This window comes from Salmo salar, chromosome 16, assembly GCF_965601325.2.
Source record: "Salmo salar chromosome 16, fSalSal1, whole genome shotgun sequence".
Taxonomy (NCBI): Eukaryota; Metazoa; Chordata; class Actinopteri; order Salmoniformes; family Salmonidae; genus Salmo; species Salmo salar.
In genome coordinates this window covers 17,648,690-17,676,371 of record NC_138306.1, presented here as the reverse complement: position 1 = coordinate 17,676,371, position 27,682 = coordinate 17,648,690, and the positions used below count along the sequence as shown (strand labels likewise).

The following is a 27,682-nucleotide window of genomic DNA, read 5'->3' as shown; positions in this document are numbered from 1 at the left end:
ACCATTGTACCTCCTCCACCAAACTTTACAGTTGGCACTATGCATTGGGGCAGGTGGCGTTCTCCTGGCATCCACCAAACCCAGATTTGTCCATCAGCGTGTTTCATCACTCCAGTCCAATGGCGGCGAGCTTTACACAGAACCCAAACCAGCTGCGTGCGTGTGCCATCGTGCGCCATCGTGCATACATTTATTTTGTCCCCCCACACCAAGCGCGATCATGACACGCAGGTTAAAATATCAAAACAAACTGAAACAATTACATTAATTACATTTATGGCAATTTAGCCAGCTAGCTTGCACTTGCTAGCTAATGTGTCCTATTTAGCTAGCTTGCTGTTGCTAGCTAATTTGTCCTGGGATATAAACATTGAGTTGTTATTTTACCTGAAATGCACAAGGTCCTCTACTCCGACAATTAATCCACACATAAAATGGTCAACTGAATCGTTTCTAGCCATCTCTTCTCCTTCTAGACTTTTTCTTCTCTTGACTTTATATTGCAATGGGCAACTTAAACTTTTAAATTAGGTGCATTATCGCCACTGACCTCGTTTGTCTTTCAGTCACCCACGTGGGTATAACCAATGAGGAGATGGCACGAGGGTACCTGCTTCTATAAACCAATGAGGAGATGGGAGAGGCAGGACTTGCAGCGCGATCTGCGTCACAAATAGAACTGACTTCTAGTTTAGCCCTTGGCAACGCAGACGCTCGTTGGCGGGTGTGAGCAGTGTGGGTGCAATAATTGAATAATATAGATTTCGAAATTTATTTTGCAACGCTCGTGCATGCAACGCGAGCGGTGTAGTCAGCCTGTTACACGCTACGCGTTTCAGCACTCAGTCGTCCCGTTCTGTGATCTTGTGTGGCCTAGATGTTTCCACTTCACAATAACAGCACTTACAGTTGACCGCGGCAGCTCTAGCAGGGCAGAAATTTGATGAACTGACTTGTTGGAAAGGTGGCATCCTAGGTACCATGCTGAAAGTCTCTGAGCTCTTCATTAAGGTCATTCTACTGTCAATGTTTGTCTATGGAGATTGCATGGCTGTGTGCTCAATTCTATACACGTGTCACCAACAAGTGTGGCTGAAATAGTCAAATCCACTAATTTGAAGGGTCCACATACTTTTGCATATATAGTGTATTTTTTGTACTTTGATATTCATATTGCTAATATGTATAGTTTCCTGTTGGGCATATTGTGATCTCTCTCTCTCTCTCTCTCTCTCTCTCTCTCTCTCTCTCTCTCTCTCTCTCTCTCTCTCTCTCTCTCTCCACAAACAGTATTTTACTTGTATGTGTATTAATTAAACAGAGCTCTAGTGAGTCACTGGAGACTCTCTGTCTCTGGGGCAGACTCATCAAGGGATAAGGTAGACATGATACCAGGGAAAGACAGGGTGGGTGGTGCAATGTTGAGTTGTGGTTTGACGCGGTGGTGGACCTTCAAAGAAAGGAATGGCCTTGCTCTATTTTCAGTCCTATCACGTGTACTGTACAAATGTCTACATAGAGTACAATGAGTATTTTCTAACCTCATTTCTGGATTCAGTCTGAACCCACCCCATCTGCCCTTTCTTTTTTTCGTTATCTTTCTGTCTCTCTCTCCCTCTCTCTCCCACACCTTATTTTCCGTCCCTCTCTCAGTGTCAGCAGTACAGGGAGCAGGCGTCTGTGTTGGAGAACCAGCCCACAGGGACCTTCGTGCTGCAGGTGCACGCGGTAGATGCAGACGAGGGGGCCAATGGGAAGGTCAAGTATGGCCTGATGCACAGAGACAGAGCCATGCCTGCCTTCAGAGTCCACCCTGACACAGGTAGGTACAGAGGGCAAGGATCCCAGTTAGCTGTGGTGGTACTTGTTGAATTAGCCATAACCAAGCAGGATTTGTAGCATGGAAACAATAAGGATTTAAGACCAGGGGTAAATGTGTAACAGGTTTAACAATTCCCATGCAGTCTTGATAATCTTAATAATATATATTTTTAAATGGTATTGTCAGATAAATGCCCTTTACATACCTGTACAATTGAAATGAAGTATTACACCTCATACTTAACTTTGATTTATCGACCTATCGATCATGTTTTGCAGTATAACAATGTACTGTTTTAATCATAAATGGATCCAGGATAAATATAACAATATGTTCATCAATAATGTCATGACAAATACAGCTATCCTATTAACGAGGTGTGACTAAGTTCTTGACTTTTTCCTGACCACTCAGGACAAAACTCAGGAAACAAAATTATAGAACAAAACTAGGGCCCAGAGCTTTTCCTCGATTTCATGGTCACATAGTTACCTCATGAAAAACTCAGGGGCCCTAGTCATGACCTTAGGCGTCTGACCTCTGTGTCAGGTGTGATCGTGACGGCGCGGCGGTTCGACCGGGAGCGTCAGAGAGAGTACTCCATCACGGTGACGGCTACAGACTGGGCTGACGAGCCTCTCATAGGGATCTGTCAGCTCAACGTCCTCATCCAAGACCAGAATGACAACAGCCCCAAGTTTGAGAACCTGCGCTACGAGTGTGAGTGTCGTAGTATACATTATAATACATATGATAAAAGTATAATATAATACTAATACATATGATTGATGGCAAACTGACCATTCGTTATCATGATATAGATTATTAACCAAAGCTCTTAGAAAAGGTTTTATGTACTATGCGTTATGCATAGTAACTCTTTACTTAATTATCTGGTTAAAGTTGTCATCGTAATCCATTGTGTTTACATGTATTGCCATACGTAAAGATGTAAACATACATAAACATACATAAGCATGTAAACAATTGATTTGTGGTCTGTTGATTCAGTCTGGACTGTTCGCCAAAGTTGTGACAGACCGCTACCTTGCTCCAGAGTGAGGAGCATATTGTTTGGTCTATATTGTCTCTCACAGACTTTCTGAGAGAGGACACCATGATCGGCACCAGTTTCTTGCGTGTGGCGGCGCACGATGATGACTTTGGCACCAACGCCGTCGTCACCTACTCCATGTCCCAGGAGCAGCCTGAGTACCTGAGGGTCAACCCTGTTACCGGCTGGGTGTACGTCAACCAGCCCATATCACAGGTCTGTCACGTAACCAGTGTGGTGGAATTATTGTAATCAAAAGGAGAGACTTTTAGATTTCTTCAAAACCATCAAACTTTATTATTTAATTAGTGCAGTAATGGAGCTGGTCGGTAATCACCCCTGGAGGTGATCACTGAGAACTCAACCAGCTGGTTGGTAATCACCCCTGGAGGTGATCACTGAGAACTCAACCAGCTGGTCGGTAATCACCCCTGGAGGTGATTATTAAGAACTCAACCAGCTGGTCGGTAACCTCCCCTGGAGATGATCACTAAGAACTCAACCAGCTGGTCGGTAACCTCCCCTGGAGGTGATCACTGAGAACTCAACCAGCTGGTCGGTAATCACCCCTGGAGGTGATCACTGAGAACTCAACCAGCTGGTCGGTAATCACCCCTGGAGGTGATTATTAAGAACTCAACCAGCTGGTCGGTAACCTCCCCTGGAGGTGATCACTGAGAACTCAACCAGCTGGTCGGTAATCACCCCTGGAGGTGATCACTGAGAACTCAACCAGCTGGTCGGTAATCACCCCTGGAGGTGATTATTAAGAACTCAACCAGCTGGTCGGTAACCTCCCCTGGAGGTGATCACTGACAACTCAACCAGCTGGTTTGAGCCACAGCATTTTATAGCAAAGTCCATCCTCCTTCAGTCTACATGACACACAACAGATGCATGGAATGGGTCACAAGGTTAAGATTTGTATGAAAGATACTTATAACTCACAGCAGACAGTATGTCATTGTGTAGAGACCCGGGTCTGTCCCTGGAGTCATCTCTCCCTGGTAACTTATAGAACAGAAACATTAACTCATGCTCTGGAATGCGGTATCACCCAAAGACATCGTAAATCTTCTAGAGGCCCATCCTCAGTAGAACACACACAGATGAGCGTTCTAACAACCCCTTATTCTGTTGCATAAAACAACCATTTGATGCAATAACAGCATTATAACATCTTGTAATTTTCAGTCAGTCAATCAGCCCATCTCACAGGTCAGTCATTAAGTCAGTCAACCACCCAGTCAACCAGCCCATTTCACAGGTCAATTAACCAGACAGTCAGCCTGCCCATATCACAGGTCAGTCAACCAGTCAGTCAACCAGCCCAAATCACAGGTCAGTCAACCAGTTAGTCAACCAGCCCAAATCACAGGTCAGTCAACCAGTCAGTCAACCAGCCCAAATCACAGGTCAGTCAACCAGTTAGTCAACCAGCCAGTCAATGAGCCATTATCACAAGTTGGTTAATCAGCCATTCAACCAGCCTCTTGCTCAATCCCAGTAGAAATCATCAGTGCAGGGTGATAGAGCTGTATAAAATACAGTGTCATTAACTTACTGAACTATATCAGGCTTAAATGAACCATATTAGACAGAATCGTATTGGTCTTTGCTATCCGGGACTAACCTTGGGATGTCCCTACCCCATTGAGGTTGACATTTAAAATGGTTAAGGTAACGGGGGATGGGGGGAGGGTGTAGGGGTTAAGGTTAGGCTTAGGGTTAGCAGTAACCAGATCTTATTCTCTCGCTATTGTTTTGATGGCAGAGGTCCTACATCACACGGGAAGTAGTTGCCACGGACGGGGGGAATCGCAGCACATCTGTGGAGCTGTCTGTCACCATTACCAACGTGAAGAACCAGCCCCCGCAGTGGGAAAAGGACAGCTACAGCGTGGTCATCCCCGAGAACACAGCCAGGGACACTTCCATTGTGGTGCGTGGAACAGTCCGGCTACCAGCCTGGGTGGCATGGGAAGCCTATCCCATTATGGACTTTCGGGGTGTCTTTGTTTTGACCATTCGGTTTGCTGGCTGCACACATGTTACTGAAGTTGTTGGAAATTTTTTTATGAATTGTTAAGTTGCAGGCTCAGATTTAGTCAAGGAGCACTAATTGACTTGACTAACCTGCTGTAATTTGCTAATTAATTTACTCAACAACTGAATAAATGTAATATTATACAGAAAATCCCGTTGAATGTTTTTGTCGTAATTCCCTCGCAAAAATATTGTTTGCTCTCCATTTACATCAGACGATCAAAGCGACCTCGTTGCTAGGCGACCCCAGGGTGACTTATAACCTGGAGGAGGGCGTGGTCCCGGAGACTAACATGCCTGTGCGGTTCTACCTGTCGCCCAACCGCGAGGACGGCTCTGCCTCCATCCTGGTGTCGGAGCCGCTGGACTATGAGACCACACCCAGTTTCTCCCTGAGGGTGCGGGCTCAGAACGTGGCGGCAGTACCACTGGCTGCATTCACCACAATCTATGTCAACGTCACAGGTAGGTCTCAGCTCAGACACCCTGCAAACACCCCATCACAAGGGGGCAAATCCTAACTTCTACTTATGTCAAAGTTTTTGCATGGATGTCAGTGGGAGACTTAGTGAACATTTGACTTAAGAGGAAGTTAGAGCCGCCCCCTGGGTGAACTGTAAGCATTCGCTATTGTCTTCAATGGACATTGATCCATGACTCATCTTTTTTTTCTTCTCAGCTTTATATATAGTATTCTTTGAAAGCTGAAATTTTATAAATCCAATAGCACAAAGTCAGTGAAAAAACTCCATACTGAACCTTTTTTTTAAAATCTTGAAATAGTCTCATAACAGTTTTGATTACAGGGGCAGAAAAACATGTTCAAATAATGATTTCTCATATGTTGGCCCTCAGACGTGAACGACAATGTTCCCTTCTTCACCTCCTCCATCTATGAGGCATCAGTGACTGAGGGTGCCAAGGTGGGGACCATGGTCCTCCAGGTGTCTGCTCACGACAAGGACCTAGGTCTCAACGGACAGGTTAGTGGCACATCCACAACATCTAACATAACACAACAAAATATCCATTGACCCATCCATAACTTAGCATCACATAGTTGTGGTGGTCAAGTGGTTGGGATTATGTGTTATTCTGCCTGTGGGGCTTTGACCGTACAACTGTGAAGGTATGCAACACTACAATGATAGTGTTGCAGTGACTAGAGTCTCTATGAACAGTCATGTGACTCATACATAGAACAATTACTCCCCCGCACTCAGGATAACTACAGCACCGTTTATCGTTGGTGATTCCATCTGTTATGGTGACCACATGGATATGATAGAAGGATCATGTACGGCATCCATATTAGGAAGTTGTACAATTTATGTAATGTGTTGACTTTCTAACATGGATGCCGTACAGAAGTCAGAAATCTCCTAATATGGATACCGTAATTAACTGTACTCTGTCCCTGTCCTATAGATCACCTACTCCCTCCTGAGTGACAGTAGTGGGGACCACCGTCTGTTTCGTGTGGATCCAGAGCTGGGCTCCATCTATACAGAGGCGGTGTTTGACCGCGAGGCACAGGGATCCTACCTACTGGAGGTGCAGTCTGAAGACGGCATGGAGTCAGCACGGCCCGGGAGGAACAAACAGCCCAACTTTGGTGAGGGCTGGGTTGTATATATTAGGGTACAACATAGCAAAAAGGTTTGCAGTGATGTTTTTCCGATTTGCAGTGATGTTTTTCCGATTTGCAGTGATGGTTTTCCGATTTGCAGTGAGGTTTTTTCCGATTTGCAGTGAGGTTTTTTCCGATTTGCAGTGATGTTTTTCCGATTTGCAGTGATGTTTTTTACGATTTGCAGTGATGTTTTTTACGATTTGCAGTGAGGTTTTTTCTCATTTGCAGTGATGTTTGCAGTGATGTTTGGCATCTTATAAATATGACCCTGATTTGACTACTGCAGTCCTGTAAAAACAAAAAAGGCAGTGGCTGCGGAGCCGACTTTTCTCGGACCTGAAGCTTATACGCATATCACATTCTACACGTGTTTCTTTACCTCTATTTTCCACACAAATTTGTGTGGTCTCCTTCCCTTCACATTTCTCACTGTCAATCTTGAATGATTTTAATTCAAGTTTTCCCGGTGAAACGTCCATGCAGCGTCTGCATATGAACCATTTGATCTCAGGTTCATGAGGATATGTATTTAGAGCTTCTTGAGTTACACTGTGTTGTTTGGAAGTAGCCTACAGCGTTGTTTTAAATGATGTGCAGTGAGCGGATTTTAGAGCAGATGGTGTTAACAAAGTAGCATAGCATTCCTGTGTATTTTGCCTAGTGGCCTACCTGTGTATTTTGCCTGTTGAGTTTTGGCCACATGAGAGGTGTTTTTGTCGTACAGTAATGTTATACACTGCTCAAAAAAATAAAGGGAACACTTAAACAACACAATGTAACTCCAAGTCAATCACACTTCTGTGAAATCAAACTATCCACTTAGGAAGCAACACTGATTGACAATACATTTCACATGCTGTTGTGCAAATGGAATAGACAACAGGTGGAAATTATAGGCAATTAGCAAGACACCCCCAATAAAGGAGTGGTTCTGCAGGTGGTGACCACAGACCACTTCACAGTTCCTATGCTTCCTGGCTGATGTTTTGGTCACTTTTGAATGCTGGCGGTGCTTTCACTCTAGTGGTAGCATGAGACGGAGTCTACAACCCACACAAGTGCCTCAGGTAGTGCAGCTCATCCAGGATGGCACATCAATGCGAGCTGTGGCAAGAAGGTTTGCTGTGTCTGTCAGCGTAGTGTCCAGAGCATGGAGGCGCTACCAGGAGACAGGCCAGTACATCAGGAGACGTGGAGGAGGCCGTAGGAGGGCAACAACCCAGCAGCAGGACCGCTACCTCCGCCTTTGTGCAAGGAGGAGCAGGAGAAGCACTGCCAGAGCCCTGCAAAATGACCTCCAGCAGGCCACAAATGTGCATGTGTCTGCTCAAACGGTCAGAAACAGACTCCATGAGGGTGGTATGAGGGCCTGACGTCCACAGGTGGGGGTTGTGCTTACAGCCCAACACCGTGCAGGACTTTTGGCATTTGCCAGAGAACACCAAGATTGGCAAATTCGCCACTGGCGCCCTGTGCTCTTCACAGATGAAAGCAGGTTCACACTGAGCACATGTGACAGACGTGACAGAGTCTGGAGACGCCGTGGAGAACGTTCTGCTGCCTGCAACATCCTCCAGCATGACCGGTTTGGCGGTGGGTCAGTCATGGTGTGGGGTGGCATTTCTTTGGGGGGCCGCACAGCCCTCCATGTGCTGACCAGAGGCAGCCTGACTGCCATTAGGTACCGAGATGAGATCCTCAGACCCCTTGTGAGACCATATGCTGGTGCGGTTGGCCCTGGGTTCCCCCTAATGCAAGACAATGCTAGACCTCATGTGGTTGGAGTGTGTCAGCAGTTCCTGCAAGAGGAAGGCATTGATGCTATGGACTGGCCCGCCCGTTCCCCAGACCTGAATCCAATTGAGCACATCTGGGACATCATGTCTCGCTCCATCCACCAACACCACGTTGCACCACAGACTGTCCAGGAGTTGGCGGATGCTTTAGTCCAGGTCTGGGAGGAGATCCCTCAGGAGACCATCCGCCACCTCATCAGAAGCATGCCCAGGCATTGTAGGGAGGTCATACAGGCACGTGGAGGCCACACACACTACTGAGCCTCATTTTGACTTGTTTTAAGGACATTACATAAAAGTTGAATCAGCCTGTGTGGTTTTCCACTTTAATTTTGAGTGAAATTCCAAATCCAGACCTCCATGGGTTGTTAAATTGGATTGATTTTGTTGTCAGCACATTCAACTATGTAAAGAAAAAAGTATTTAATAAGATTATTTCATTCATTCAGATCTAGGATGTGTTATTTTAGTGTTCCCTTTATTTTTTTGAGCAGTGTACTATGCTATTATATTCAGTTCTGTTATGTAGAATACTATCATTATGTGATTGTGCAGACATTGATTCAGCTTTGATCTAACTTGATTAAACGAGCACCATTCGCCAGAGTAGCCTGTTTTTTAGTTTTACAAGTAGAACAGAGACTGTGCGTAAAGTAGAGCATAAACACATGCGTAAGAAGCGTCGGGATCTTTAGTCCGGAGAAAAATAGGTCAGAAAAGTTGGATCCGCAGCCAAAAAATAAAACATTAAGTACTGTGATGTGTATATGTGTATAGCTAGGGCTGTTAAACCCAATGTGCTCATCTGAAACAAAGTACAAAAGGAATTCATACAGCGTGCACATTGTTTTACATAGACAATAAATGCCTATAGCATTCTATTCATTTGCCTCCTGCGAGGGCATATGAAAAGAGAATCTTTCATTTCATTCATTCTAACAGCGTTACCAGACAGCCTCTTGTCTCTTCCTTGTAGAGAAACTCTCTGAGGGTTGTGGTACATAATTTTACAAAAACATCTAATTTCGCAGTTTGCTGTTCAGAAATCTGAATTTTGTGTTTGGCTTGGTCCTTCATGATGGCAGAATTAACTCTGTTTCGGTATCACAGGTGATGTAATAGGAAGCTTTGCGTTACGAATGAGGGTTTTTTAACAAATGTTTATGGAGAAGGTATTAGAGGTAAGGGTGATGGTTTGGAACAGCAAAGCCTCCTCTCCGGGGGATGTGAGGGGGCTGCTTAGCATTTCCAATGAGCCTTAGCGCTGTGTTGGCGTTGTCTTCTGCCACATATCTGCACCAGCAGAAGGGCTCATCTCCTTAGCAAATACTACCTGTCTGTTGGGAGAGGGAGGAAAAAGAAAGAGAGGGGGGGGGGGTAGATGGGGATAGGGCCAGGGAGAGACAGAGAGGGAGGGAGGAAGGGAGAGCGTGCAGAGAAAAGCAGAGAGATGTGGTGAAAATAGAAGCACATTTGTATACATGGCCATGTTACATGACCTTCTAAACATACCACTTACGACAAAAATGTCACCAACCTTTTTAGAAAAAGATAATCATGTTTGAGTTAAAAAATAAAGGTCTGAAAATGGACCCAGACAGACAGAGACGGAAACACTTGTCGACTCATAAATATTTTATCATCCCAGAGGAAAGGTGGATAGGTTCTTCATCTGTTTTCTTTTAGAAAAGTCAGTTCCTGAGAAGGTCTACCTAATCACTGTTGTTTGCTGCCAAAATGTAACCCGGCTAAAACCATGGTGGAATAATTTCTGTCATTTCAAACACCTAATCGAGAATAACACTATTTCTGATTTCCTTGTCAAGTGAGGCACATTACATTGGGTTAAGTGCTTCTCTCCCCTTCAAAAGTGTAGTTGGCTCACACTGTGACTGCCGACATCCTCTGATGTAAAGTCGGATTGGATGGAAAGAGAAGTGTTAGGATGAGAGGAGAGAGAGAGCGGAGGATGACATACCGAGTTGTAGCTCCATGGCGTTTAATCTCCTTCCTCTTGTCATTCTTCTTGCAGACACAGCATATGTGCGGGTTTTCATCAGCGACGTGAACGATAACAAACCCGTCTTTGCTCAGCGTCTCTATGAAGTCGGCATTGACGAGGACGCAGATGTCGGCCTGGCTGTTGTCACCGTCGGTGCTAATGACGAAGATGAAGGTATGGAAGGAAGGATCAGATGGCAGGGGAAGAAAGAGAGAGGATAAAACCAGGGATGACACATTGGCACTCATGGCAGTGTTACACATTGATAACATTTATATTTTCTAGGGAAAGCAGGTTATGGCACTGGGGCAGTGAGGAAGGTAACCTGGCACAGGTTTAACATTTCATGGGGACTTTTGAAACCCGAGGGGAAAAGTCTGTTTTTCACATTTTGTGCCTGGCCAAAACTGTCCTTGGTGTGACACTACACCTTGATCAGGGGTGACTGTCAATCAAATAATTACATTTTCCCCAACCCCAGACTCTAGTAAATTGTCTAGTTTTTGAGACAGTGAGGGCAGTGAAGGGTTACAAATGTTCAAAAATTTGTCACGACTTCCACCGAAGTCGGTCCCTCTCCTTGTTCGGGCGGTGTTCGGCGGTCGACGTCACCAACCTTCTAGCCATCGCTGATCCATTTTTAATTTTCCATTGGTTTTGTCTTGTCTTACATCACACCTGGTTGCAATCTCATCAATTACATGTTGTGTATTTAACCCTCTGTTTCCCGTCATGTCCTTGTCGGAGATTGTTTGTTTGTATGTGATGTGCAAGTTATGTTCTGGTGCGCGACGGGTTTTGTACCCGCTTTTATTATTTTGGTTTTCGGAGTTTTGTTAGCACTTAATAAATGACTCCGTTTATACCAAGTTCGTTCTCCTGCGCCTGACTTCCCTGCCACCAGCACGCACCCATTACAAAATGACTCACCACAAGTGCAACATCTGGATTCAGTTCTGATTAAATCATGCTGAGACGAGATGAGTTGAGCCACCCTGTGCTACATTAGGACGCAGCAATTTAATCGTCAAGTAATGCAACACCACATGTTCTAAAAAGACAGACACACTCCTACACAGTAGGTGGGTGGGATTTGGTGTGATAAACCAGCTCATCCCTGATACAGCAGCAACACTCGGCGTAATATCCCTTTATCGGCCATGTTTTGGCTTGTTAATCAAGTATTTATCGCAAGCGGGTTGGTGAGGCTTAGCTTGTAGTGTATGTAGCACTAGCCTCAACCAAGCCATGATGAACAACCAGAAAACACCAGCCCCCAACATTGAAAGTTAGCAGTTCTGCTCGGGAGCCTAAGCCCAATCTGTCTTGTTTAAAAAATCCACACAAGGGCTCGACTGCAGTATAAGCTTATTGGAGAGCCCAGAGGGAGTGCTTTGTCTGCTGATTTGTGTTAATAGCAGAGATTAGACTAGCATTTACATTGGGCTTTAACACAACAGACTGATTGAAAGGGGAGCCATGAAACATACAGGGGATTAATTTATCTGGGTAACGTAAACCCACTGGATGGTGTCCATGGAGACACAGCAGAGAAGTTCAGATATCTACTTCCTCATTGGTCCATTTCTCAAACCCTCAAGGTGACATAAACAGGGGTTCAATTTGGCAGGTGTACCTTACACAGGAATGGAGTCCTATCACAGTCTGTCATTGTCTTGTTAAACAAGGTAACAATAACAGCAACTTGTTGAATGCAGGAACAGTCTGGCACATAATGCTAGCTAACAATGAGGTATGTCCAAAAAGGCCCTGAATTAGACTAGCGTCCTGTCCAGGGGGTGTACTTGTACAGTACATCAAGCTGCCTCACGCTACAGAAAAAGGAGATAGGCTCTTGCCAAAGCTACTTACTTATTTTTGTCCAAAATGGCACCCTATTTCCTATATAGTGCACTTTAGAGCACTATGCAGGGAATAGGGTGTAATTTCAGACTTGCCCTAACTCTAAGAACAGCATCTAGAACGTCACCCTCCAGAATGTCAATTTCTTCACTCCCTGGTCCCACCACAGGTGCCAACGCCAAGCTGCGTTACCAGATCACATCGGGCAACACCGGAGGGGTGTTTGACATGGAGCCTGAAGTGGGAACCATCTTCATCGCCCAGCCTCTGGACTACGAGCTGCAGAAGAGGTACAAGCTGCTGGTGCTGGCATCGGACGGGAAGTGGGAGGACTATGCTGCTGTGGTGGTCAACGTGGTCAACAAGAACGACGAGGCTCCAGTCTTCTCTATGAATGAGTACTACGGCTCAGTGACCGAGGAGCTAGACGGCTCGCCGGTCTTTGTGCTTCAGGTGTGTGTCTCAGAGTTCTTTCTCTAACCTGGGTGCCAGTCTGTTTCAGCTTGTGCAGTCAGGTACCGAGGCTCACACAACCAATGTAAATGTATGCTTCTGTATGTAATACTGTACATGTGCTAGATGTAGCTGACTACAATGGATATCACTCTACAAGATATTTCTGTCTCTAGCCTGAGTGCCTGTCTGTTTCTGCTTGAGTCAAGACATAGTTTTGTTGTTTGACAAGGCAGGGGTTCATTTTGAATGCACAAACAGTCAGGTACCCAGAATAATCTTTATCAAGCATAAATATCAAATCCATGCTTCTGTATGTATGCTTCTGTATAACTAGTCTACTTTCTACTTCATAACCAATGGCTGAGAAGATAGATTGATGGGATTTATGCTTATAAAGACAGGCACACACACACACACACACACACACACACACACATGTTGATGAGTTTTGTGTGTCTTTCCAGGTGACTGCCACAGACCCAGACAAGGATGCAGACCAAGTCGCCGTGCGCTACTCTCTTCATGGTCAGGGATCGCAGTCTAAGTTTGTGATCGACGAGATCACAGGGAAAATGTACGCCCAGAAGACACTGGACCGCGAGGAGCGGGCAGTGTGGCGCTTTGTGGTCCTGGCCACAGACGAGGAAGGGGAGGGGCTCACCGGCTTCACTGACGTAATCATCAACGTGTGGGACATCAATGACAACGCACCTTCCTTCGTCTGCGTGCCCGACAGCTGTCACGGCAACGTGGCCGAGAACTCGCCCCCAGGTACCTTTGTCATGGAGATGACGGCGACGGACCTTGATGACACGGCGGTGGGTCAGAACGCCATCCTCTCCTACCGTATCCTGGAGAACGCGCATGACGCGGGCGACGCCGACTTCTTCACCGTTGACGCCAGTACAGGCACCATCTCAGTGGCAACCGGTGGGTTGGACAGGGAGGTGGCAGAGCGGCACCAACTGGTGGTTGAAGCCAAGGATGGAGAGGGTAGGATGGGCACGGCTACCGCCACTATCATCATCACAGACCTGAACGACCATACCCCCCGGTTCAAAGACGAGTGGTGCGGGGCTCGTGTGTCTGAGAGCAGCCCTCCAGACTCAACCGTGCTGAAGCTGGACGCTGTGGACCCAGACTCAGGGCCTCACGGCCTGCTGGGCTTCAGTGTGGTGGCAGGGGACCAGGGGGAGAGGTTCTACATGGTGAGCCACAAAGCAGAGCAGTCTGGAACTCTGAGGCTGAGGAAGAGGCTGGATTACGAGAGGCCCGGCGAGCAACAATTCAACCTCACCATTCGTGTGGAGGACTCCGACTTCTCCAGCCTCATCCACTGCATCATCCAGGTGGTGGACGAGAATGACCATGCCCCACTGTTCGCCCCCACCTCCTACTCCCTTGCCCCTCTGCCAGAGGATGTTGCAGTGGGAACCAGCATCACCCAGGTGATGGCCAGCGACTCAGACTCTGACCTGAATGGGGAAATAATCTATAGCATCTCCCCAGAGTCAGACCCGTATGGTCATTTTACAGTGGACGGAAACGGCGTCATGACCGTGACCCGGCCGCTGGACAGAGAAATCGTGGCAGAGTACCAGCTGGTTGTCCTAGCGACAGACCGGGGTAGTCCAGCCTTGACGGGTAGCACCACGGTCCAGCTGAGCCTGCTGGATGTAAATGACAATGGGCCAGAGCTGGAGGTGACCTATAACCCTGTCCTCTGGGAGAACAGCCCTGCTCCACAGGTGGTGTGGCTCAACCAAACCTCCACCCTGCTCCATGTTATCGACCGGGACTCCCCTGAGAACGGGCCTCCCTTCTCCCTCTCCCTCCCTCGCCTCTACGCCACTGACTTCCACCTGCAAGACCATGGCGACGGCACGGCAACGCTTACAGCACTGCACCGCTTCGACCGCGAGCGGCAGAGGGAGTTCTTCCTGCCTGTGGTCATGACAGACAGCGGTCGTCCGCCAATGACGGTCACCAACACACTCACCGTCACCGTGGGCGACCAGAACGACAACGCCCACCAGGAGGGAGAGAAGGAGATTTACGTCCACAGCCGGAGGGGTGAGTTCCTCACTTTAAGACAAGTGTCAGACAACTTTCAGTCAACTTTTGGTATTCATGAGATGCCTAAGAGTAGGAGTGTCTGAGAGTAGGAGTGTCTGAGGTTTGGAGTGTCTGAGAGTAGGTGTGTCTGGGAGTAGGAGTGTCTGGGAGTAGGAGTGTCTAGGAGTAGGAGTGTCTAGGAGTAGGAGTGTCTGAGAGTAGGAGTGTCTGAGAGTAGGAGTGTCTGAGAGAAGGAGTGTCTAGGAGTAGAAGTGTGTGGGCGTGTCTGAGAGTAGGAGTGCCTGAGAGTAGGAGTGCCTGAGAGTAGGAGTGCCTGAGAGTAGGAGTGTCTGAGAGTAGGAGTGTCTAGGAGTAGGAGTGTCTAGGAGTGTCTGAGAGTAGGGGTGTCTAGGAGTGTCTAGGAGTAGGAGTGTCTGAGAGTAGGAGTGTCTAGGAGTGTCCGAGAGAAGGAGTGTCTGAGAGTAGGAGTGTCTGAGGTCTGAGAGTAGGAGTGTCTGAGAGTAAGAGTGTCTAGGAGTGTCTGAGAGTAGGAGTGTCTAGGAGTGTCTGAGAGAAGGAGTATCTGAGAGTAGGAGTGTCTGCGAGTAGGAGTGTCTGAGAGAAGGAGTGTCTGAGAGTAGGAGTGTCTAGGAGTGTCTGAGAGAAGGATTGTCTGAGAGTAGGAGTGTCTAGGAGTGTCTGAGAGAAGGAGTGTCTGAGAGTAGGAGTGTCTGAGGTCTGAGAGTAGGAGTGTCTGAGGTCTGAGAGTAGGAGTGTCTGAGGTCTGAGAGTAGTAGTGTCCGAGGTCTAAGAGTAGGAGTGTCTGAGAGTAGGAGTGTCTAGGAGTAGGAGTGTCTGAGAGTAGGAGTGTCTAGGTGTGTTTGAGAGTATGAGCGTCTAGGAGTAGGAGTGTCTGAGAGTAGGAGTGTCTGAGAGTAGGAGTGTCTGGGAGTAGGAGTGTCTGAGCGTAGGAGTCTGAGAGTAGGAGTCTGAGCGTAGGAGTCAGAGTAGGAGTGTCTGAGAGGAGTGTCTGATAGTAGGAGTGTCTGAGAGAAGGAGTGTCTGAAAGTAGGAGTGTCTGAGAGTAGGAGTCTGAGAGAAGGAGTGTCTGAAAGTAGGAGTGTCTGAGAGTAGGAGTCTGACAGTATGAGTGTCTGACAGTATGAGTGTTTGACAGTATGAGTGTCTGGGAGTAGGAGTGTCTGAGAGTAGGAGTCTGAGAGTAGGAGTGTCTGACAATATGAGTGTCTGATAGTAGGAGTGTCTGAGAGTAGGAGTGTCTAGGAGTAGGAGTGTTTAGGAGTAGGAGTGTCTAGGAGTAGGAGTGTCTGAGCGTAGGAGTGTCTGAAAGAAGGAGTGTCTGAGAGTAGGAGTCTGAGAGAAGTAGTCTGAGAGTAGGAGTGTCTGACAGTATGAGTGTCTGAGAGTAGGAGTGTCTGAGAGTAGGAGTGTCTAGGAGTAGGGGTGTCTGAGCGTAGGAGTGTCTGAAAGAAGGAGTGTCTGAGAGTAGGAGTCTGAGAGAAGGAGTGTCTGAGAGTAGGAGTGTCTGAGAGTAGGAGTCTGAGAGAAGGAGTGTCTGACAGTATGAGTGTCTGAGTGTAGGAGTCTGAGAGAAGGAGTGTCTGAGAGAAGGGGTGTCTGAGAGTAGGAGTGTCTGAGTGTAGGAGTCTGAGAGAAGGAGTGTCTGAGAGTATGAGTGTCTGAGAGTATGAGTGTCTGAGAGAAGGAGTGTCTGAGAGTAGGAGTGTCTGAGAGTAGGAGTCTGAGAGAAGGAGTGTCTGACAGTATGAGTGTCTGAGAGAAGGAGTGTCTGAGAGTAGGAGTCTGAGAGAAGGAGTGTCTGACAGTATGAGTGTCTGAGAGTAGGAGTCTGAGAGAAGGAGTGTCTGAGAGTAGGAGTGTCTGAGAGAAGGAGTGTCTGACAGTATGAGTGTCTGAGTGTAGGAGTCTGAGAGAAGGAGTGTCTGAGAGTAGGAGTGTCTGAGTGTAGGAGTCTGAGAGAAGGAGTGTCTGAGAGAAGGGGTGTCTGACAGTATGAGTGTCTGATAGGAGTGCTGATTTATGGTCAGATTTGTATTCCCCCTTTTATTCATTATGATTTAAAAGGTAAAATGTATCCAATGTTAGCACTCCAACTTTGAGATGCTTTGTGAATATGGGCCCAGGATTTTACCCAAGTTTGCACAGCAGGGAGGATGCGGACTAAGTGTTGACTAAGGTAGGAAATGATACCGCGTCCCTATTCTGTGTTGTCTGAATGCGTAATTGAAACACCTGCGGCTAATATTACAATTTCTTTTCAGCATTTCATGATTCTTGATTGCAAATCGTTCCTTCAGGTTTAACAACATTCTACCCCCCACCCACTCTCCACTCTACTAATTGTATCTGGCCCTAATGTTGACCTGAACATTACGAGATCTGTGGTGTTCCTCGGGGGGGATTGTTAGGCCAATTAACATTCTGATCATGGACCTGGCTGTTTCAGTTTAGTTTTCAGTAATTGTATGAAACACTGCAGCAACATGACACATACATTCATACAGGCTCCCATTGTTTACCCAGCTGCAGTACCCTGGCGCTGGGACTCGATAACAACATAATCCATACTGAGATAGCCCTGACTTCCTTAAGCCCTCAGCGCTCCTCGCAGCTCAAGAACTGGGAGTCTATTCAACCCAGACAGTGGGACTTCACACTCATGAACAGAATAGGAAGAACAGAAACAGCAGAATCACAGAACAGCAAATAAGAAAAGGGCTAAAGATAAGCGACATGGGGCCTCTATCACGTTGGGTTTGTTTTCAGACAAAATCAATGTCTTTGTGTGCGTTGTACAGGAAAGATGCAGACTACTTCGCTGGGCAAGGTCTATGCCCCTGATCCCGATGATTGGGACAACAAGACCTACACCTTAGACGCAAGAGGAATGAAGTAGGTGTTATGTTTGTCCATAATGAGAGTGAGTCATAAGTAAGAACAGACCGTTGACAACATGTTACAGGAGCTCTCTATGTACAGGACAGTTAATCAGTTAAACAGTTAACATATGAGGGATACAAATAGAGATGGAAGGGATTGGAGGATATCATATAAAATCAACACCGTGCTTATTCAACATGTACATCTGATCCGATGGCCTCGACCCCCAAAGAACGTTCCCTATGTGTTGAAATGATGAAGAAATATAAATCAACAGTGATTGCTACTATGCTGAACATTGCAATCATATTCAGAGCAATCAGAGGATGCATTTGAATCCTGTCAACTGGTGGAATTGTGGGGGGAAAAGGATCAAGAATGTTTTCTCCGCGATTGTTTACAATTTAGCATCTAACGCAGTCAGGGAGTAAAAGAAAAATCCCAAATGCATTTTTTACACATTCCTGTTTTATTCATATGGACTTGAACAAGGAGCAACTACTTGGTCTTGTCCAATAATAGATACTTATTTCCTTATTTATATATATTTTTTGAGGTTTTCCATTGCATGCCCTAATGAATACTACCCAGTCATTCAAGTTTTCCACAACGTTCTTGCCCTACCAACAGGTATTTCACCTTAGACAAGAGTACAGGTGACCTGGCCATCAGACAGAATACCCTAGCGGGCAGCTACTATCTCAGAGTGGGCGTGTCGGATGGTGTGTGGCCGGACGTGGTGTCGGGGGTCACAGTTCACGTGCGGGAGCTGGAGGACAAGGCAATCCATTTGTCAGCCTCCCTGCGTCTCACAGGTAGGTTACAGCAGCGTGACAGTGTCGTTCTAATCTACAGTCTATGATAGGGCCTTGTGTTTTGGTTAATCATGGCAAGGTTTAACCTTTATTTAAAGCTTTTTCATTAAACTGTCCCCCTTTTCTTTTACGTCATAGCACCATCCTCAGACAATTTCATTCATTTTTGGTCTAATTCAAATTTCTGGGAAAAGGCTTACAATAATGGTTAAAATCCAGGTCATGTGACTTGATTAGCCAAAACACAGGGCCCTCATGATAAAGGCTGTGTCTGAAAAAATGACTAGCTGTCAAATCCTTGTTTCCTCTATCCTTATTGTTTCCTCAATTCCTCTCAAAGCGCATTGGAGGACAGGACTCAAGGTCTCCCTCTGGACCTCCTCATCCAATGAGCTTGGAGAGGAATTCAGGAAACAAGAACAGAAGAAGTAAGAATTTGGCAGCTAGTGAAGTTTTCAGACAGAGCCTACGGTCACTAGTTGTTTTTTTTACGACTACAGTACGTGACTTGACAGGAGAACGTTTGGGCCAAAAGTTTCTCCAGTCAGGTCACGGGATTAGTAAAATCTTCAGGCCCTAGTCAAGTCATGACCCACTCACAGTTCAGCAACTACATTGATGCTACTACTGCTGCTGTTACTCCACAGCAGGATTGCTCTATAGGAGAAGATGAACTAACAAAGTTTATGTTGATACGAGCTCTGGAGTCTGAGCCTGTCAACACGAGTTACTTTTTCCATTTGTTTTCCTTTCTCTCGCTCTCTGTCACTTGTCTTTCCACCCACACCAAGCATCTGTTTTTTAAACTTTCTTTCGTTCCTTTGTTGGAGAGATATAGAGTGTAGCTTGCAAGAAATGTGTTTGGTTTGAGAAAGACAATAGCTGCCAAGTTATTGTTATTATGATTGAATAAACTCAGACATTAAGTGGATGATTATGAGGTTGTCAAATGAATTAAGGTGGAATCAGCATCTGCTCAGTGAATTTAAACAGGAGAAAGAAGAAGAAATGAGTTATAAAGTCTCGGAATCTGTAACTGGTCCTCCTGAGGCTCCACTGTGAGCTAGCAAACCCAATGGATCCAGGTAGATTTTTAAGCTTTTCCTAAAGATCAAAGCATTTTACGTTGAATGTGGGTCTCACCATCTCCCTTACAAGCTGTAAGGCATGTACTTTACCACAAATCTAAACAACCAATAGTCCCTATGACTTCAAGTAGCAGTGTGTGTCAAACATGTGGTGCCTTTTTCACAAAATAAATGCGGTTTAATGTCTTAGTCTTGTGGCTCTCTCTGGGCATATCCCAATTGTAAAGGTCAATTTCAAACTGCCAGGTTAGTCCTTGACATTTGAAAATCCATTGTATGAATAGACTACAAGGCTATTAGGCATACTAGGGAATAATTTTCTCTTTGTATAGATCAAAGATGACTTTTTCCACCCTCTCCGATATTATTAGAAGAGACGCATAGCTAATGCTTTGACCTCTAAATGTATTTAATAGTGAGGCCGTCAAATGGTTTATACCGGAGCCAAAGAGTCAGGTCTCGCTGGAAATAATTCAATAACAGTAAGTAAAATAGTTTCACCTAATGGGTGAGTGAACTGACGTGTGGCCAGCGTATGTCAATCTAGAGGAATGTTGGAGATTACATTTGATAATAGAACCAAGACTGAGATAACTTTGATCCACTCCGCCTGTCAGTGAGTAGTGAACGTGTGTATGTGTGTCTCTCTCTTTCTGTGTGTGTGTTTTGTGTGTGTTTGTTTGTATTTCTCCCTTCTGCAGGCATCACTGCCAGGGATTTTATTGAGTCCCAGGTGGACAAGACGAGCCGACAGGATGTGTTCAGGGGCTTCCTGTCTGAACGCCTGTCCGTCAGATCAGGCGCCATCAACGTATTCAGCCTGACAGACGTAGGACTGAAGGCGCTGGACGTGCGCTTCTCTGTGCACAGCGACAGCTACCTTCGCCCAGAGAAACTACATGGATACCTTGCGGTGCATAAAAATAAGGTACGCCTCAAAGTTTTCCCTTCTTGAAGATAGAGATCTTAGCTCATACATCTCTAGGTGCATTGCAGAGCTTGGCGTTCTTGAGATCATTTCTTTATCAGCCAAGAGGTGCAGTGTGCATTCATATCTTTTTCATTCATGTTGTTCACACCAACTCTCCCCCTTGTGTGTTCATACCTGCTTCCTCCGTCTTCGTCTATCTCTCCCCAACTCCTTCCCTCTATCTTTTAAATCAAAGCAAATGAAATGTCATTTGTCACGTGCGCCGAATACAACAGGTGTAGACTTTACCGTGAAATGCTTACTTACGAACCCTTTCCCAACAACCCCCCCATCCAGGTCTCTGATCACTACCTTGTTTCTTTTTCTGTCGACCTCTCCTCCAACCCTAGCCACTCAGCCCCTACCCAGATGGTCATGCGTCGTCGCAATCTTCGCTCTCTCTCTCCCACGACTCTCTCCTCTTCTATCCTATCATCTCTCCCTCCTGTCTCCTGATTCTGCCTCTTCGACCCTACTCTCCTCCCTTTCCGCATCCTATGACTCACACCGTCCCCTTTCCTCCCAGCCAGCTTGGCCCTCCCCTCCTGCTCCGTGGATGAGGGACTCATTGCGAACATACAGAACAGGGCTGCAGGCAGCTGAGCGAAAATGGAGGAAAACTAAACGTCTGGATGACCTATCATCCTTTTACTCTCTCCTCTCTACCTTCTCTTCTTCTGTATACGCTGCTAAAGCCACTTTCAATCACTCTAAATCTCAAACTTCAGCTTCTAACCCACCTTCTCCTCCCTCCTTAATCCCCCCTCCTCCTCCCGCTCTGCAGACAACATTGTCAACCACTTTGAAAAGAAGGTTGACGACATCCGCTCCTCATTCACTCAGCCTTTTAAATCCACTGGTCCCACTCAAACAGAACTACCCTACTCCTTGACCTCTCTCTCCCCTCTCTCTCCAGATGAAATCCTGCAACTAGTGGAGGTCCAGCCGCCCGACAACCTGCCCGCTCGACCCAATCCCCTCTTCCCTTCTCTGGAGACCTTCTCCCATTCCTCACTTCTCTCATCAACTCATCCCTGACCACTGTTTGTGCCCCCTCTGACCTCAAACGGACCTGAGTCACACCCCTCCTCAAGAAACCAACACTTGAAAACTACAGACCAGTATCCCTTCTTTCTTTTCTTTCCAAAACACTTGAGTGTGCTGTCTCTGACCAACCCCCTCACTATCTCTCTCAAAACAATATTCTTGACCCTAAGTAGTCAGGATTCAAGACAGGTCACTCAACCGAGACTGCTCTTGTCTATGCCACAGAAGCTCTCTGCACAGCCAAAGCTGACTCTCTCTCCTCTGTTCACATCCTCCTAGATCTATCCACTGCCTTTGACACAGTGAACCATCAGATTCTCCTCTTCACCCTCTCAGGGCTGGGCGTCTCAGGCTCTGCACGCTCTTGGATTGCATCCTACCTGGCAGGTCGCTCTTACTGTACCAAGTGACGTGGAGAGGATCTGTGTTTTCACAACACTCACTACTGGTGTCCCCTAGGGCTCGGTTCTAGGCCATCTCCTCATCTTTCAATGCATCAGGTCACTAGGCTCCGTCATATCCACACATGGTCTCTCCTATCATTGCTATGTGGATGACACTCAACCCCCTCTGACACTCTGGTCGTGACACGCATCTCTGTGTGCTTAGCAGATATCTCGGGCCTAGCACCTCAAGCTCAACCTAGACAAGACAGAGCTGCCCTTCCTCCCCAGGGAAGGCCTGGCCGCTCCAAGACATCTCCATCACAGTTGAGAACTCCACGGTGTCCCCCTCCCAAAGTACAAAGAACCTTGGTGTGACCCTGGAAACACCCTGTTGTTCTCTGCAAACATCAAAGCAGTGACTCGCTCCTGCAGGTTCATGCTCTACAACAATGGTATTCAATCGTTTTCAGCAGGGACCCAATTTTTTTTCGACAGAATTTCTGAGGTCTACATTTTTTCACCAAGAATTTCTTGCAACCCTACCACACCACAAATCTAATGTCACAACCTTAAAATCTGTAACTTTTGATTTTTACATTGAAAGGTTGCTGGATCGAATCCCCGAGCTGACGAGGTAAAAATCTGTCGTTCTGCCCCTGAACAAGGCAGTAACCCACTGTTCCCCGGTAGACCGTCATTGTAAATAAGAATTTGTTCTTAACTGACTTGTCTAGCTAAATAAAGGTTAAAAATAAATAAAATGTTTTTATATTGTCCCATGCAATAATCTGTACTCTGATTTATATATTACATTTTTTATGTTTTGCGACCCCACTGCAGTTCCACGACTTTGAATACCACTCCTCTACAACATCTGTGGAGTGCGACCCTACCTCACAGAGGAAGTGGCGCAGATCCTAATCCAGGCACTAATCCAGGCAAAATGTCAAATGTAAAAAAATAATACAAATTTGCTAAAAATCACAAAAGGAAACAGTAACACAATGGAAAAAATAACGAGACTATATACAAGGAGTGCCCATATTGAGTCAATGTGCAGAGGTAGTTAGGTAATATGTACATGTAGGTAGGGGTGACTAGGCAATCAGGATAAATAATAAACAGAGTAGCAGCAGTGTATATGAAGAGTGTGAAAGTGTGTCTATGTGTAAGTGTGTGTATGTGTGTGCGGCGTCAATATGTGTGTGAGCCTGTGTAGTCATAGGTAGTCTACAGTATATATGTGTGTGTTGGAGTGTTAGTGTATTATGTGTGAGTGTGTGGGTAGAGTCCAGTGAGTGTGCATTGAGCTGGTGCAAAATAGTAAAATAAAAGTGTAAATAAAAAGAGGGTCGGATGCCAGGCAGTTGCCATACCAAGCGGGGATGCAGCCAGTCAAGATGCTCTCAATGGTGCAGATCTATAACTTTTTGAGGATGAGGGCCCATGCCAAATCTTTTCAGCCTCCTGAGGGGAAGAGGCGTTGTCGTGCCCTCTTCACGACTGTGTTGGTGTGTTTGGACCATGATAATTCCTTACTGATGTGGACACAGAGGAACTTGAAGCTCTTGACCTGCTCCACTACAGCCCTGTCGATGTGAATGAGGCTGTGCTCGGTCTTCCGTTTCCTGTAGTCCACGATCAGCTCCTTTGTCTTGCTGACGTTGAGCGAGAGGTTGTTGTCCTGGAATCACACTGCCAGGTCGCTGACCTCCTCCCTATAGGCTGTCTCGTCGTCGGTAATCAGGCCTACCACCGTTGTGTTGTCGGCAAACATTATGATGGTGTTGGAGTCATGAGCGGCCACACAGTCGTGGGTGAACAGGGAATACAGGATGGGACTAAGCATGCACCCCTGAATGGTGTTGAGGGTCAGCATGGCGGTCCTGAGCTTAGTGATGAGCTTGAAAGGGCACTATGGTGTTGAATGCTGAGCTGTAGTCAATGAACAGCATTGTCACTTTGGTGTTCCTTTTCTCCAGGTGGGAAAGGGCAGTGTGGACTGCAGCAGAGATTGCGTCTTCTGTGGTTGGGGTGGTGGATAAATTGGAGTGGGTCCAGGGTGTCTGGGATGATGGTGTTGATGTGAGCCATGACCAGCCTTTCAAATAATTTCATGGCTACAGACATGAGTGCTACGGGGCAATGGTCATTTAGACAGGTTACCTTGACGTTCTTGGGCACAGGGATGGTGGTCTACTTGAAACATGTAGGTATTACAGAATGGGTCAAGGAGAGGTTGAAAATGTCAGTGAAGACACTTGACAGCTGGTCAGCGTTCTGAGTACGCGTTCTGGTAATGCTTCTGAACGTGCGGCCTTGTGAATGTTAACCTGTTTAAAGGTCTTGCAGCGGCTACAGAGAGCATGATCACACAGTTGTCCAGAACAGCTGGTGCTCTCACAAATGGTTCAGTGTTGCTAGCCTCGAAGTGAGCATAGAAGGCATTTAGCTCGTCTGGTAGACTTGCGTCGCTGGGCAGCTCGCACCTGGGTTTCACGTTGTAATTTGTGATAATTTGCAAGCCCTGCCACATCCGACGAGCATCAGAGCCGGTGTAGTAGGATTTGATTTTAGTCCTGTATTGATGCTTTGGCTGCTTGATGGTTCGTTGGAGGGCGTATTAGTGTCTCGCGTATTAGATTAGTGTCCCACTCCTTGAAAGCGTCAGCTCAAGCCTTTAGCTCAGTGTGGATGTTGCCTGTAATGGCTTCTGTTTGGGACATGTACGTACGATCACTGTGGAGACGACGTCGTCAATGCACGATTTTTATTTATTTAACCTTTATCAAAAGCAGTCACCGGCTGATAATTATAATTATGTGGCGCATAATTGGCCCAGCGTCGTCCGGGTTTGGCCGGAGTAGGCCATCATTGTAAATAAGAATTTGTTCTTAACTGAATTGCCTAGTTAAATAAACTTCTCAATGCCATCAAATGAATCCCGGAACATACTCCAGTCTGTATCTTAGCATCCGCTTCTTCCCTCCATCCCTCACTCATTCCATCTCCTACCCTCTTTTCTCTGTCTGTTTTTCTCAGAACTCAGTCATTTATTGAAAATAAATCTGCCATTTTTCACCCTTGGTTATTTGAATGTAAGTATGTCTATGTGCAAGGAGTATCAGCTTGCCTCATCACACTCCTTCCTTCCTTCTCTCCCTCTCTCTCGTTTTCTTTCTCTCTCTTTCCTTAGCTGCAGTCTCTGCTGCGGGTGAATGTGTCCCAGGTACAGGTGGATGAGTGTGTGTACACAGACTGCAGGGCGGGTGGGGGTTGCTCAACATACCTCAGCGTCAGTGACACACCCACCCTGGTGGATGCTGGCAACATGGCCCTGGTGTCTGTGACAGTGACTTCCTCAGCCGTGTGTGGCTGCACCGCCAGAGACCGTGTCCACCAGGCCTGTTCCTCCTACCCCACAAACCCCTGCTTCAATGGAGGCACCTGCATGGACACCCTCAGCGGGTACAGGTGAGCAGAGAGCAAGGACTACAGCAACACACCTCACCTGAGGACCATGTAAACTGGGTTGTGTTTATTAAGGCACATCATAGCTGAAAACAAGATATAGGACTATACTTATTGGACAAGTGTAGATAATACCTCCCTTTTTTACTCAATTTCTGACCATTTTCTTCCAATTTAACTCTACTGAACACGATTGTATCCTGTCTTCATTGTATTTAATTTATTACGCAAGATAAAATATACTTTAATAGGACACAACTAAGAGATGACTGAGACAAGGTGATATAAATAGTCAGGAGGAAATCTACACACAGATGGTGATGTGGAGAAAATTAGATCCGAATCAGAAATGACACTAGAGCTACCTGGGCAAAAAAGGATTTCACACTAGAATGACATTAAATTAAGGGCAACATTTTTTTTACAGTTCAATGATGAATTACCTCCTAATTATATGCTAGAGCCTTGAACGCTAAGCATATACAGCAGTCAGAAATCCATAAAAACCCTGTACAATTGCCTCATGTGGGCGCATCACAGAGGAAACAGGATGGAGCTAGTTTGACGATGAGGATTAATGGTAGGATTTAAGAAATATAGGCCAGTGAGATTACAACAATAACTACCCACCCCTCTCTTGTAAGTGCTGACAACTCTTCACAATCCCACTTAATACCATTTACATGAACATGTAAAGTGAAGTTAGCCAGACAGACGTGCATACAGAAGAACACGTCCGCCTTAAAACCTTGAGGCTGTGTCCCAAATGGCATCCTTTTCCTTATATAGTGCACTACTTCTGACCAGAGCCCTATGGGCCTTAGGGTGCCATTTGGTGCACTGCCATGCATTCTGTGTTTTTTATCTGCCACATCAGCTGCAGTCTGCAGTCCTAGCCCTTGTCAGAATATTGATGCTGCTATATAACCCAAGGTGTATTCAGTATGTGCGTAAAAAATCCAATTTCGGCACCATCCCATGTAGAGAGGGCTTAATAGCCAGTCTGAGACATTGCCTTATCAGATAGTGTCAGTCAAAAGGGAGAAACAGAGGAAGAAACATGCTCTGGAGTCTGGATTGGATTGGCATTGCTCTCTGGAGTCACATGGAAAATGCCTGGGAAGGTATGTGCGTGTGTGTGTGTGTGCGTGTGTGTGTGTCTGTAGTGTGTTCTTTCGTCCATGTGTGTGTATGCTTAAGCACAAACGTGCATGCACTCTTTCTTCCGTATCTGTCTGTGTGTGTACACACAGTCTTTCCTAGAACCATCCCCCTGTCTCTCTCCAAATGGATCAGTATTCCTGACATGTGTTGGCCCTCTGCAGAATAAACAGAGTTGGAGACGAAGAGAAAAGAGAAAACAGACCCTAACAGTGCACAGCAGAGCCATATGCTCAGAGACGCCACATGGAAATAGATGGCTGTGACATTCTCTACCAAGCCCAGTTCGTCTCAAATCACTTTTCACCTTCTCCCCTGTTTGGATCGAAAGTGTTGTTTTTCTCACTGCATGTATTGAATATCAAGTCATTTCTTTGATAAAGATTTATGACTCGTAGACATGCAGATGCACTAGTGAACGCATGCCATGAAGAAGTGGAGGCATGCCATGAAGAAGTGGAGGCATGCCATGAAGAATTGGAGGCATGTCATGAAGAATTGGAGGCATGTCATGAAGAATTGGAGGCATGTCATGAAGAATTGGAGGCATGTCATGAAGAAGTGGAGGCATGTCATGAAGAAGTGGAGGCATGTCATGAAGAAGTGGAGACATGTCATGAAGAAGTGGAGGCATGCCATGAAGAAGTGGAGGCATGTCATGAAGAAGTGGAGGCATGTCATGAAGAAGTGGAGGCATGTCATGAAGAAGTGGAGGCATGTCATGAAGAAGTGGAGGCATGTCATGAAGAAGTGGAGGCATGTCATGAAGAAGTGGAGGCATGTCATGAAGAAGTGGAGGCATGTCATGAAGAAGTGGAGGCATGTCATGAAGAAGTGGAGACATTCCATGAAGAAGTGGAGACATTCCATGAAGAAGTGGAGGCATGTCATGAAGAAGTGGAGGCATGTCATGAAGAAGTGGAGACATTCCATGAAGAAGTGGAGACATTCCATGAAGAAGTGGAGACATTCCATGAAGAAGTGGAGGCATGTCATGAAGAAGTGGAGACATTCCATGAAGAAGTGGAGGCATGTCATGAAGAAGTGGAGACATTCCATGAAGAAGTGGAGGCATGTCATGAAGACGATCAATTC

General features: G+C 46.2%; 1 protein-coding gene across 1 annotated transcript in view; it reads left to right on the top strand.

Moving 5' to 3' along the window:
• Positions 1-27,682, top strand: part of LOC106573283 (neural-cadherin) — an 81,464-nt gene that overhangs the window by 48,537 nt on the left and 5,245 nt on the right. The window contains exons 9-22 of the mRNA XM_082963247.1: positions 1,654-1,822; positions 2,372-2,542; positions 2,920-3,092; positions 4,651-4,818; positions 5,138-5,387; positions 5,778-5,905; positions 6,351-6,537; positions 10,384-10,527; positions 12,386-12,669; positions 13,137-14,745; positions 17,568-17,661; positions 18,280-18,464; positions 20,254-20,480; positions 25,152-25,429. Of these exons, the coding sequence (XP_082819373.1) occupies positions 1,654-1,822; positions 2,372-2,542; positions 2,920-3,092; positions 4,651-4,818; positions 5,138-5,387; positions 5,778-5,905; positions 6,351-6,537; positions 10,384-10,527; positions 12,386-12,669; positions 13,137-14,745; positions 17,568-17,661; positions 18,280-18,464; positions 20,254-20,480; positions 25,152-25,429 (4,067 nt within the window). The remainder of the gene's footprint in view (positions 1-1,653; positions 1,823-2,371; positions 2,543-2,919; positions 3,093-4,650; positions 4,819-5,137; positions 5,388-5,777; positions 5,906-6,350; positions 6,538-10,383; positions 10,528-12,385; positions 12,670-13,136; positions 14,746-17,567; positions 17,662-18,279; positions 18,465-20,253; positions 20,481-25,151; positions 25,430-27,682) is intronic.